The 11,498-nt window shown below is 36.9% G+C and overlaps 3 protein-coding genes across 6 annotated transcripts in view; all 3 read left to right on the top strand.

The window, feature by feature from the left end:
* The first annotated feature begins 316 nt into the window (after positions 1–316).
* LOC148371005 (zymogen granule membrane protein 16-like) lies at positions 317–3,360 on the top strand. Its single transcript, XM_088327795.1, has 4 exons — positions 317–524; positions 650–702; positions 777–903; positions 2,785–3,360. The coding sequence occupies exons 2-4, from the start codon at positions 651–653 to the stop codon at positions 3,104–3,106; spliced, it is 501 nt and encodes a 166-aa protein (XP_088183921.1). The 5' UTR covers positions 317–524; position 650; the 3' UTR covers positions 3,107–3,360.
* Positions 3,361–5,338: 1,978 nt separating this feature from the next.
* LOC148371004 (zymogen granule membrane protein 16-like) lies at positions 5,339–8,229 on the top strand. Of its 2 annotated transcripts, XM_088328851.1 has the most exons (5): positions 5,339–5,475; positions 5,581–5,606; positions 5,708–5,760; positions 7,370–7,496; positions 7,581–8,229. In XM_088328851.1, the coding sequence occupies exons 3-5, from the start codon at positions 5,709–5,711 to the stop codon at positions 7,891–7,893; spliced, it is 492 nt and encodes a 163-aa protein (XP_088184977.1). In that variant the 5' UTR covers positions 5,339–5,475; positions 5,581–5,606; position 5,708; the 3' UTR covers positions 7,894–8,229. The 2 variants fall into 2 exon arrangements, with proteins under 2 accessions (XP_088184977.1, XP_088184978.1); XM_088328852.1 differs by having other exon boundaries at positions 5,416–5,606.
* A 929-nt stretch (positions 8,230–9,158) lies between these two features.
* The window catches only part of samd12 (sterile alpha motif domain containing 12), a 136,008-nt gene continuing 133,668 nt past the window's right edge, over positions 9,159–11,498 (top strand). Inside the window, exon 1 of one of the 3 annotated variants that reach the window (XM_088328855.1) lies at positions 9,159–9,310. In XM_088328855.1, the coding sequence (XP_088184981.1) occupies positions 9,298–9,310 (13 nt within the window). In that variant the 5' untranslated portion in view covers positions 9,159–9,297. Of the gene's footprint in view, positions 9,311–9,432; positions 9,856–11,498 lie in introns of those variants that run through there. The other 2 variants (XM_088328856.1, XM_088328854.1) reach the window with 2 other exon arrangements.

The raw sequence follows: 11,498 nt of genomic DNA, 5'->3' as shown, positions 1-11,498 counted from the left end.
CAATTGTAAAAAATGTTAATAACAGGTTTGGGCTATCAGGGGTTCTTTCTAAAACGCACAGCCGTGATAAATGAGGGTTCATGTATTTATCGGAGACTAAAAACCGAACATATTGTGTAAGTGATTGTCGATCAATAAAGTACAAATGCAGTCATATTTCTTTTAATTGCCTAACAAAGTTCAATAACGTGCGCCAAACTGGAAATAACCGGTGCTGCTGCCAGATTATTTATAGCCACAGCTACAGGAATGAAAAGCGAGGGTTGGTTAAGCAATTGAAGCGTTAAAAAACATACCTGGCGCATTTTTTTGAAGCGCCTCCCTTCCTTTTGCAGTCCTGACATTCAACTAGCTTGCGGGGAAAAAATTATTACGGCTGTTAGTAAACAGTCAAGAGTTGTCTTGCAGAGTTTATTCTGTCGGATTAACGCAAAATTTCTATTGCCGAAAATATACGATTAATCTGTAAAAACGATCCAGAACTGTCCCTGAAGGAATTATTATCCGACCCTGAAGAAATTAAGGTAAGATTTTTAATGAGGCTGTGTTTTTTTTTGTTTGGTTTTTTTTTTTTTTTTTCATTTTTCTTGAAATCATTTTTATAAATGTATTTAACGGATTTTTTACCCCATTTGATCATATTTTTCAGAATGTTTTTACTGGTCTTAATTGCGTTTCTTTCAAGTCCTGTTTCATCTTACGGTAAAACCACCTAAAATACAGTTTTACAATTCCTATCTATTTTTCCAATTATTCTTCTTGTACTTTTTTCACAGATGTTTCTGAAGACTTCTCATTCTCGCCTCAAGTTGGCGTAGGATTTGGTCTCTCTTATGCCTTAAAAGGTAGAGGGAGAATCACAGCCGTCCGAGTATGGGAGGCCAATAACAACTATATCTATGGGTGAATACATATGTCACAGTATTGTTAAATACATATTTACATGAGAATTGTGGTTGCTGTTTTACGGGAGTGAAATAATTGGTATGAATTATCACATTGTAAAATAACCATGAGAAGGGCTCTGCCCCCCAGACACTCCCCTACCTGAGAAATCTAGGTAGATGCATTCAATAAAATGCAGTTTTTTATTACTATTTATTTATTGTTATGTTTATTAATTATTTTATTTTATGATTGATCATTTTTTATAGGTAACAACTAAGGATGAGAGATTAAAATATCGATATCGGGTATCGATACTCGCAGCAATCAATACCGGTATCAAAATTTGAAATAAGAATAATCACAAATTAAGAATAAAATAATTTATGTAGGATACATCCGCCTTTTGGGGAGGGGGGCAACAGTGTAGTTACACTGCAAAGTTGAATATCCAAAATTAGAAAAAGAAATCAAGTAAAAAGATAACCATTTTAAATAACCATATAATTCTTATTCTAAGAAACTTTTTCTGGTCAAAACAAGGAAAATGTGTTTAAAATACAAAAAATATATATATCTGCCATACCTGCTGTTTATGGTCATATTGCTCATTTTAGTAAAATTTATTTCAATTACCATTGACTATTATTTTAGAATAAAAATGTTCAGTATATTATGAAAGAACAAAAGTAATTCTGAAAATAAGCAAAATCATGTCTAAAAAATGCATATGTATCTTTTTTTAGAATTAAATGTTACTTTTTAGGTTTTCGTAGTACAAGCTTTTAGTCGAACAGCAAAATTATCCACCAGATCTGAAAGTAATTCACTTGCAAGTATTAAAAAAAGTTTCAATTGTTGTAAAATGAACAAAATAAAGCTTATGTTAGAAGTTAAAAATTAAATCAATTGCAAGCAAATTTTGTTCAGATGGTGGATCAAATTGCTCCTTTAAAGTATTATTGTATTATTTAACAAGAAAGAAAAAGAAAAAAAAAGGTTTCAAAAAAGTAATACAAAACTTGAATACGATTTGCCCTTGGGTCAAGATAAATTTCAAAAGGTAGTACAGTACTGTAATTGTACTGTACTGTAATTGTATTGCCACTTAGACTTGGTAAGCATTATAAATGCAGTTACTGTATTTAATTAAAGCCTCATAAGCATGACTCTGACAATACAAGTAACATCCGCTCCACTCGTACTTACGACAACAGCTAACATTTTTACCAAACTGTATATTTTTGTATTTATATACAATTGTTTAAATTTTCAAAATTCCTATAAAATCACAATGACCTACCGCTAGAGTGCTATTTCGGGAATCCGTCTGAGGATAATATTTTAGAGGTAAGATCGAGCCTATATGACAACTCATCTCATCTCATCTCATTAGCCATACCGCTTATCCTTGTTAGGGTCGCGGGGGGGCTGGAGCCCATCCCAGCCATCTCCGGGCAGTGGGCAGGGGACACCCTGAACTGGTTGCCAGCCAATCGCAGGGCACACAGGGACAGACAACTCATTCGCTCATTCACACCTAGGGACAATTTAGACCGGCCAATTCACCTGAAATGCATGTTTTTGGAATGTGGGAGGAAACCGGAGTGCCCGGAGGAAACCCACGCAAGCACGGGGAGAACATACAAACTCCGCACAGGAAGTCTGGAGCTGGATTTGAACCCACGACAGGTTCCCATGACATGAACTGTGCCGCACAAGCGCTAACCACTGCGCCGCCGTATATGACAACTAGTAGATAGAAATCAGCAGCAGATGGCGTCATTGTATGGATTTCGACTTACGGCCGATTTTGACTTGGGTTGGAAACTATCCCGGTCGGAAATCGAATGTAACCTGTAAAATTCACAATTCAATGTGTTTTTTTTAATTGATCAGACTCCAACTTCGCTACGGCTACATCTGGACCCCTGTTGTAGGATTTAAATTCGGTCAAATCCAGGAAATCGAATTGTTCGAGGACGAGGCCATAGTGCAGGTGTCGGGAAAATATGCTTTCTACATCCAGTCCCTGGTATTCACCACCAACCTGGGCCGCCATTTGTTCGCCGGACGGCCCGTGGGACACTCGTTCAACATGAACCCGGAGAACGAGGAAGCTGAGCTCCGTTTCCTCAGCGGCAGGTTCTTCGGTGCCATCACTTCCATAGGCGCACACTGGGGTGCAGTTTCCCAACCGTTTGGAATAAAGAAATTATAACTTTAATAGATTACCATTGGACATATGCTTTGTTATTTAGTTATCTGTTAACTCAATTTCTGCTGACATATTTGGACGACTTTCACCGTCAATGGTATTGAGTGAGTTTATTATTCCCAAAACATAATTGCTTTTCACAATTTTTCTTATGCTCAAGTTTTTTAAGGAATTTGTTATTATCCATTCTGTTGCCATTGTGTTGTGCTGAAATTCCATTTATTGTTAATAAATATTAAACAATCAAATACAAATGACTCAATTGCTTATATTTTTTCCATTTCCTTCAATAGTTTTAGTGTCATATTGTTGAAAGCCATAACCCTTTAAAATCAACCATTTGGGGACTTTTCCACCAATTGTTTCTTTTGACAATGAACTACAAAGATCACAACTTATATGTTTCAATTGTTGGTGAAATTGATATTTAATATGCTTTTTCAAAATGTATGACATTTGCATTTCGACACCAGGAAAATAAAGAGATAACTGCGTACTAAATGATAAACAATTAAGAAACAACTAGAAAATAGAAATAGGCTGAACTAAAAACAGTTCATGGATGCAAAATCTTGTTTACGAACAGTAAGTTGTGTAAAATAATAATACGATTTACAAGGTTTTTTAAGTCCAATTTTAGTTCATTCTGAATACATACAAATATTAGTATGTCATGTTCTGGAGGGGGAGGGATCGCGGCAGCTGAGTGGTTAGCGCGTCTGCGGCACAGTTCTGAGGTCATGGGTTTACATCCAGCTACCAGCCTTCCTGTGTGGAGTTTGTGTGTTCTCCCCGTGCTTGCATGGGTTTCCTCCGGGCACTCCTGTTACCTCCCACAATCCAAAAAACATGCATATCAGGTTAATTGACTGGCCCAATTTGTCCCTTGGTGTAAATGAGCGAGTGAATCGTCTGTCTCTATGCGCCCTGCGATTGGCCGGTAACCAGTTCAGGGTGTCCCCTGCCCACTGCCGGAAGATAGCTGGGATGGGATCCAGCTCCCCCTGCGACCCTAGTGAGAATAAGCGGTGCAGATAATGGATGGATGGCTATATAATGTATATAATGTATATATATATATATATATATACTGTATATGTATATATATAATGTGTATGTATATATATCTCATCTCATCTCATTAGCCGTACCGCTTATCCTCATTAGGGTCGCGGGGGGGCTGGAGCCCATCCCAGCCATCTTCGGGTAGTGGGCAGGGGACACCCTGAACTGGTTGCCAGCCAATCGCAGGGCACACGGGGACAGACAACTCATTCGCTCATTCACACCTAGGGACAATTTGGACCGGCCAATTCACCTGAAATGCATGTTTTTTTTGGAATGTGGGAGGAAACCGGAGTGCCCGGAGAAAACCCACGCAAGCACGGGGAGAACATACAAACTCCGCACAGAAAGTCTGGAGCTGGATTTGAACCCACGACAGGTTCCCATGACATGAACTGTACATAATGTGTATGTATATATATATATATATATGTATATATATATATATATATATATATATATATATATATATATATATATATATATATACATACACACATTATACATTTATTGATTTAGTATTATTTTTTTAATATTTACTTTACGTTATGAATTTGTATGTATAGCAGCACGGCGACACAGTGGTTAGCGCGTGTGCAGCACAGTTCTGAGGTCATGAGATCGAACCCCCAGCGTGGAGTTTGCATGTTCTCCCCGTGCTTGCGTGGGTTTCCTCCGGGCACTCCGGTTTCCTCCCACATTCCAAAGACATGCATGTCAGGTTAATTGGCCGGTCCATATTGTCCCTAGGTTTGAATGAGCGAGTAAATTGTCTGTCCCTGTGTGCCCTGCGACTGGCTGGCAACCAGTTCAGGGTGTCCCCTACCCACTGCTTGAGCATAGCTGGGATGGGCTCCAGCACCCCCGCGACCCTATTGAGGATAAGCGGTGCAGATAATGGATGGATAGATGGAATGGATGGATTTGATTGGATATTGATTGCAGTTTAGTTTTGGCTTATAGGCACTGTGGTTTCTATTAAAATTGCTTCTCCTGAGTTACCGTGAATAAGTTTATACTTCAAGCAAAAAACTCGTTGTATGGCTGCTCAACCACTTCCTAGTAACAAAACGCCAAGTACACACCCACAATTATGACATCTAAATGAATAGGCAGTGATGGTGGCGGACCTGTAAGGCAACAAACCGGGCGATTTTCTCCTTTTGCATACTTTGGTATTTCTACAACCAGGATGTGATCGTTATCAAAAACAGTTTCAGATTTTAGCACAGTTATAAAGCTGCCACTACAACAAAAACGACAATACTTGGATCTGCTCGCTTGGATTTTTGAGCACAGAAAACTGAGTGAGTGGAATTCTTTTAAGTCATTTTTACGGGGAACTGGGTTTGTTTTGTTTGTTTTTTCATTGATTTTCCTTATTGGTGACATTTTTACTGATTTCTAACTAGGTAACTACCAGGTGTCAATTGAGCAGGTAATTATTGTGCTACAATAAATTGAATTTACATACACAACAGATATTGACACGGCTGGATATTTAACTTTGTGCTTTTTATTTTCTTATCATTTCAACAGAATGGATAAAGTTGTATTTGTTACAGTCGCCGTCTCGAGCATTTTCCTTGTCGGTAAGTTATGATGTTGATTTTTCTTTTATTGCAACGTAACAAACAGTCAGTTTGTTGCTGAGAGGATTTTTGAAAAATAATATTGATTTTTGTAAATATATCACAGGTTATTTTGTTACGTAATCTATTGAAAGAATCAAAGAAATAAGAAGATAGTTATTAGATTAAATCCTAACAAATGTCACAGTTAATGGTTAACTCTAATTCTTTAGAGTTGTAAATATAATTTTTAAATAAAATACTACCGTAATTTACAGACCAAGTTTTGAAATTATTACCACATAGTTCTATGTTATAAATGACGCTAAAGGGAGACTCTAAATTTTGATGACAATACAATTTAATAGCCATTTAATAATATCATGTATATGAATTCGTCAATTTTTCCGATAAAAATGTTCATAATGAGTTACTTTTAAAGGAGTCTCCCTATTGATAACATTTTGTGTCTGAAGTGTGGAAAATAATGTATACATTTCTTATCCTTTCAGACTATTCTTCCACACTTGTACTCTACTTTTGCTGTCATAATTATTATTTAGGCCCCAGTTTATTTAACCACTAGATGGCACTGTATACTTCTAAAGCAAACAAAAAACTGTGCCAAGAGCACAGCGTATTAGCAAGATGCCAGACAAACATGGCGGCGATTTATAGGTAGGGATTCCACGGTGGGAAAGAAATAGAAAAATCAGGCACACAGCTTATAAGCAACTGCTTGTTTCATGTTGATAAAAAAAATATTGGAATGTGTTGCTTTTGACTTAACCTGGGCGGTTTGTTGGCGTTGAAGGAAATACAACTTGACATGCAAAACATTTAAGAAGTTCTCAGACATTATGGAAAGATTAAAGCTAAATGTTTCCATTTGTCATTTTCTCCAAGTTGAATCTGAGTTTTCTCAAACAAATATAACTACCCTATGTGAAACGTTATATCGCACAGACAGACAGATTAGATGATTAATGGATGGATCCACGGGTGGATTGACAAATGGATGACTGGATGGATGGATGGATGGATAGATTAATTGATGAATTCATTATTGTATTGATTGATCAATTGATCTATTGATCATTGTATTTATTGATCAATGGATGGTTTGATGGATTGCCCAATGGTTGGATGAGCAATGAATGGATGGATGGATTGATTGACAAATGAATAAATGGTTGGATGCATTGACTGATGGTTGGATAGATGGATAGACCTATAGATAGATGGATTGATAAATGTACAGATGAGTGGATGGATGGATCAATGGACTGATTGGACAGATAAAAAGATAGATGGGTGGGTTGGCCGATGAATGGACGATGGATCGGTGATTAATGGATAAAAAGATGGATGGACATACAGATTGATGGATGCATGCATAGATGTTTGTATTAATGAATGAATAAATTGGTTGGATGGATGGATGGATGATGAATGGATAGACCAATCAATAGATGATTAGATGGCTGGATAGATGGATTGATTGATTGACTAAAAGATGGATGGTTGGATGGATGAATGGATGGATTCGACCCTGGGATCATTAATGTCGAGAATTATTAAACTAATTTGTATTTCAATCTTTTTTTCTGTTTTTTTTTTTTTATTCCAGCTCAAGCTAAGCCTTACTCATTTTCGGAGCCTGTTGGCTCTGGAGGGGGTGATTCATTCTCTCTCAGTGGATATGGCCCGATCACGGCTGTAAGGTTATGGGAGATCTTTAACAATCGCATCTGCGGGTAATTATTTATACCTTTTCGATTTTTCAAATAATTACTATTACAGTAAGAATAATAATTCAACAAACGTTTTGATGCCACCAGGATTCAGCTGCGCTATGGCCCGACTTGGTCCCCTTTAATCGGCCAGGAAATAGGAACAACCAAGGAGCTGGTGCTGAGAAAGGAAGAACATGTTATTCAGATCTCAGGAAAACACTCGGGATATCTCCAGTCGCTCATTTTCGTCACCAGTGCGGGACGAATACTGCAAGCCGGGCAGCCTTCAGGAACCTCCTTTAATATGTACGCCCCCAGTGAGGAGTCTGAGCTCATCCTCATCAGTGGCCAATTCAAAAACAAGAACGTCATCACGTCTTTTGGGGCGCACTGGGGCACCCCTCAATATTACATATAGTTTTCTTTCACACGTAGTCCTTCACAATGTCTTGATGTAAAGCACTACCAAATGATTTGCATAAACTTCCCTGTAGAAATTTAAAAGCTGTATCTATACTTATTATTTTTGCAATGTTTTCAACTGTAATCAAATGCTTGGGTTCAATGTTAAGGTCCAGGATGCGCTAGTTAGCCCGTAGCACCAGTAGCATGCTTGTAATTGTGGAGGAATATTTCCATATGCAGAAAATAAAAAAATGTTAACAGTTGGAGAAGTCAAAAAATTAAAGTTCAATCTTCTCTTTCAATATTTATTTGTGTGTTAATTGTGAATAGTAAACCAAATTACAAACGCCTCCTTCTTTCTGTCATTTTTTCCACACCTGCACACTTTTGTTTTAATCTCATTTTTAAGGGGGTTTTTATTTATTTTTTAATACAACTAATTCAAGGTGTGACCGGCTTACATCCAGCACAGGGAGTGGTTGGTTCTTTTTTTCTTTTTCTTTTTTTGTAATGCATCACAATGAAGGATTTAAGGAAGTTACTTGAGGTACCAGTCAGACTGATTAAACAAGTAATTAATGCAACTAAGGTTGTAATTTACTTTTGATTAAAATAACCTCTAGACATTATGGCTAATGTTAAACCAAAATGGAAAATTTTGACTAGCAAAACCTCCCTGCTCACTTGGTAGTTTAAAGTTAAATTATGTTATTTTGTTTGTTTTCACTTTAAAAGATATGGTGTTCATGCCAACACGTTCTAGCTAAACCTGCTAGAAATGTGGAAACACAACCATGCAAAATTTGGACTTGCATAACCTTTTCATTTGCTTTATTCTAAGACAATTAATTTGTATTAATCAATACCCTTTCCCCCCCAACTACAAGCCTCAGTTGTAAACTCAAGTCAAAATGTATAAAGTGCCAGGACAATGAGAATGACCAGTATTCAACTCCTCACCAACGAAGCAGGTGTAGTTAATATGAAATTGAACTAATTCATATATACTTCATATAATGTTATTCAATTGTAATAGTTCCATTTGCTATAGACCTTTTACACAGCTAAATTATCTCTACTTGAAATGACACCACCACAGCATTGTCATTTCACCTGCTATAGATTAAGCCACATGAAATTCAAATTATTTTTTTACTCCAAGCCAAGACATGTGAGGTATATTTTTATACCCGTGGACAACAGCGTCGTAAATGGCAAAACATGCGTTCATTGCTAGCTTGCCCTCCAATGTCGGACTGCATTTCCCGTGATGCTTTGAAGCGCGGCAGCAGCCGTGCACTCCGGCTTGCCCGCAGCGATGAAACCATAACGCATTGCAAGAAGATAGATGAGAAATCATTGACTTTAACGTTTGCTCCAGGTCTTCGAGTGATGCCCTCATCGGCGGAGTGACGTAATGGCCGTCGAAGGTAAAATGACACCGAGCTTATAATGATGTTGTGTGCAAAGAGGAAATAGTTAAAAAGCTGTGACTGCGTAGCCAGATTTCAAACTAGTCAACTGTGAATATTTGGGGTCTTCTTTGCGTTCCCTGCATCACTGTGCATGTCATCTTCTCGCCACGACAGTGCACGTACATCTCACGTGGGGCATTTTTCCGCGTGCACGTTCCTTTTCTATTGTTTGAGCGCGTGATCGTTTCCTCTGAGTGACGCAATAAATCCCTGCGAGGAGCTCCTACACAATCTTCTCCCTGCGACTGTATTTCTAGTTCTGATTTGGGATAAGGCTAAGTCTCCCCCCAAGCGGGGTCTTGTTGTGATAGTGCCTGTGATTTTCCCAAGACTGGTCCAGCTCCTGCAGCAGGTGGTCTTGTGACTGAGCGTGATTCGGTTCTCAAGCTGCATCTCTGAGGGCATGTGAGAGAGGAATCATCCGGACTGTTTGTGGTTTGCGATGCTTGGCAGGTCTCATCTTATAGGAGGCATCTCGTGGATCCAGAACCCAATGAGAGGTACGTCGGTTAGTATATCCAAACCTCAAACATTTTTTTTTCTGGCTGGTTTTTGGTTATGATTGGTATGAAACTCAATGTCCCTTGTTCAGCCAGAACTTGAAAATCTTGTTGTTTGATGACGTGGACAAAGCTTTGTTGCTTTCGGATTCCATGTCCAACATGCCTTGCATTAGTGGCAGTGAATAGGGAGACAAGAATGAAATATGCTGTCTGTACTCACAAACAAAGACAAGTACTGTTACATTTGCAGTTTTGAAAAGTCCATTCTTCATGTGCAACTTTGATTTTGCAATCGGTTGGTTGTTTGGTTTCGCTCAGCTTCAAAGTGAGCACGCATCTCTCTGTTTGGTTCTTTGCTCGGGTTGAAAGTTTAGAAATAAACAGGACTTGACTTCAGCACCTTGATATTTGGGGCTAAAAGTTTGTATTGTTACATGCCTGTCAACCTCAGCTAATTGCTACTCTTATTCATGATTGCAATTCCCTTTGTTAATCGACATAAAAACCTTACAAATATAACACAGCACCCATTCACTCACAGTAAGAAAGACGGTAGATAAAAACAAAGATAATTTTTCAAGTGTATTCCATTTATCCCCCCAAAAAAATGCATGAACAAGGATAATATTTACAAGTGCACAGTGAGCTACCGTACTTTGTCATCTGCTATCAAAGACCAAAACGACCTTGATTAGACTTGAAATGAGCAAAACGAGATCGGTTTGTCATAAAAACAAGTTTTGAAAATGGATTTCTAATTTTAAAAAATTCCTGCGCAAAAATTGTTGTAAGGCGTACTCAATTTGAAATGATCAAATCATATAAAATACAAGGAAAATGTATGAACTCACAGGTATGTTGTTTTGTGTGATTAATCTCAAGATTACAAGACTCAAAATATGAAAATGTGATTACGTCAAAAACTGGGTTGCTTTGCACCAACTCCGTGATTAAAATGTTAATATTCAACCCTTCCTTGTGACCATTTTTTGCAAAAGGTTGAATCTATTTAGGGCTGTTCTCAGTATTGTTTTCCAATTATTTGTTATAGGTTGCATCGACTCAACAGATAAACCAATATACGTTTATGTAATATTTTATTTTGATATGTTTGTTAAAAGTGTACTAAAAATTCATTCTTAATCCCATACAAGTTGTAACAAATAATCTTATAAAATACAGTATTCAATTAACTGTATTTTGTCAGTTTTGTTCTGTTGTTATAATTTGTTAGGTTATTTAGTTTGATTATTTTACGTATATTATTATGATATATATTTAGCTGATTACTTTCCTTTTTGCTAAAAATAAGAATACATTATTCAATAAGAACAAAATTATGATAATTAATCGAGATAAAAAAATGTTTAAATCATTTAAGTCTATTAAAATAACACATAAAAAAGGGTATGAAGAAAATACAGCAAAAAGTAAAAAAGGTAATGTAAATCGAATACGACTAATAATTATTTTTTAACGTCATGATAAATATGTTTGATTTAAAAAAAATATTTTTTTCTTATTTTTCTATAAGTAATTCTAAAATAAATTATTCACGAAGAACACAATTAAGATTATTAGTCAAGTTAAAAAAAAATTAAAATATCATTTAAGTTAATAGAAATCAAGTAATAGGAAAA

The sequence above is a fragment of the Urocampus carinirostris genome, chromosome 2 (assembly GCF_059441175.1).
Source record: "Urocampus carinirostris isolate Australia breed hairy pipefish chromosome 2, RoL_Ucar_1.0, whole genome shotgun sequence".
Taxonomy (NCBI): Eukaryota; Metazoa; Chordata; class Actinopteri; order Syngnathiformes; family Syngnathidae; genus Urocampus; species Urocampus carinirostris.
Note: the sequence above shows the minus strand (reverse complement) of the source record. Positions and strands in the feature narration are given on the sequence as shown.

Bases quoted from the DNA above. Each gene is read 5' to 3' on its own strand.
- LOC148371005 (XM_088327795.1), top strand. From the start codon at position 651: ATGTTTTTACTGGTCTTAATTGCGTTTCTTTCAAGTCCTGTTTCATCT. The intron at 703-776 runs GTAAAACCACCT...CTTTTTTCACAG, and splicing joins AAGTCCTGTTTCATCTTACG to ATGTTTCTGAAGACTTCTCA. The intron at 904-2,784 runs GTGAATACATAT...TTAATTGATCAG, and splicing joins AATAACAACTATATCTATGG to ACTCCAACTTCGCTACGGCT.
- LOC148371004 (XM_088328851.1), top strand. From the start codon at position 5,709: ATGGATAAAGTTGTATTTGTTACAGTCGCCGTCTCGAGCATTTTCCTT. The intron at 5,761-7,369 runs GTAAGTTATGAT...TTTTTATTCCAG, and splicing joins CTCGAGCATTTTCCTTGTCG to CTCAAGCTAAGCCTTACTCA. The intron at 7,497-7,580 runs GTAATTATTTAT...TGATGCCACCAG, and splicing joins TTTAACAATCGCATCTGCGG to GATTCAGCTGCGCTATGGCC.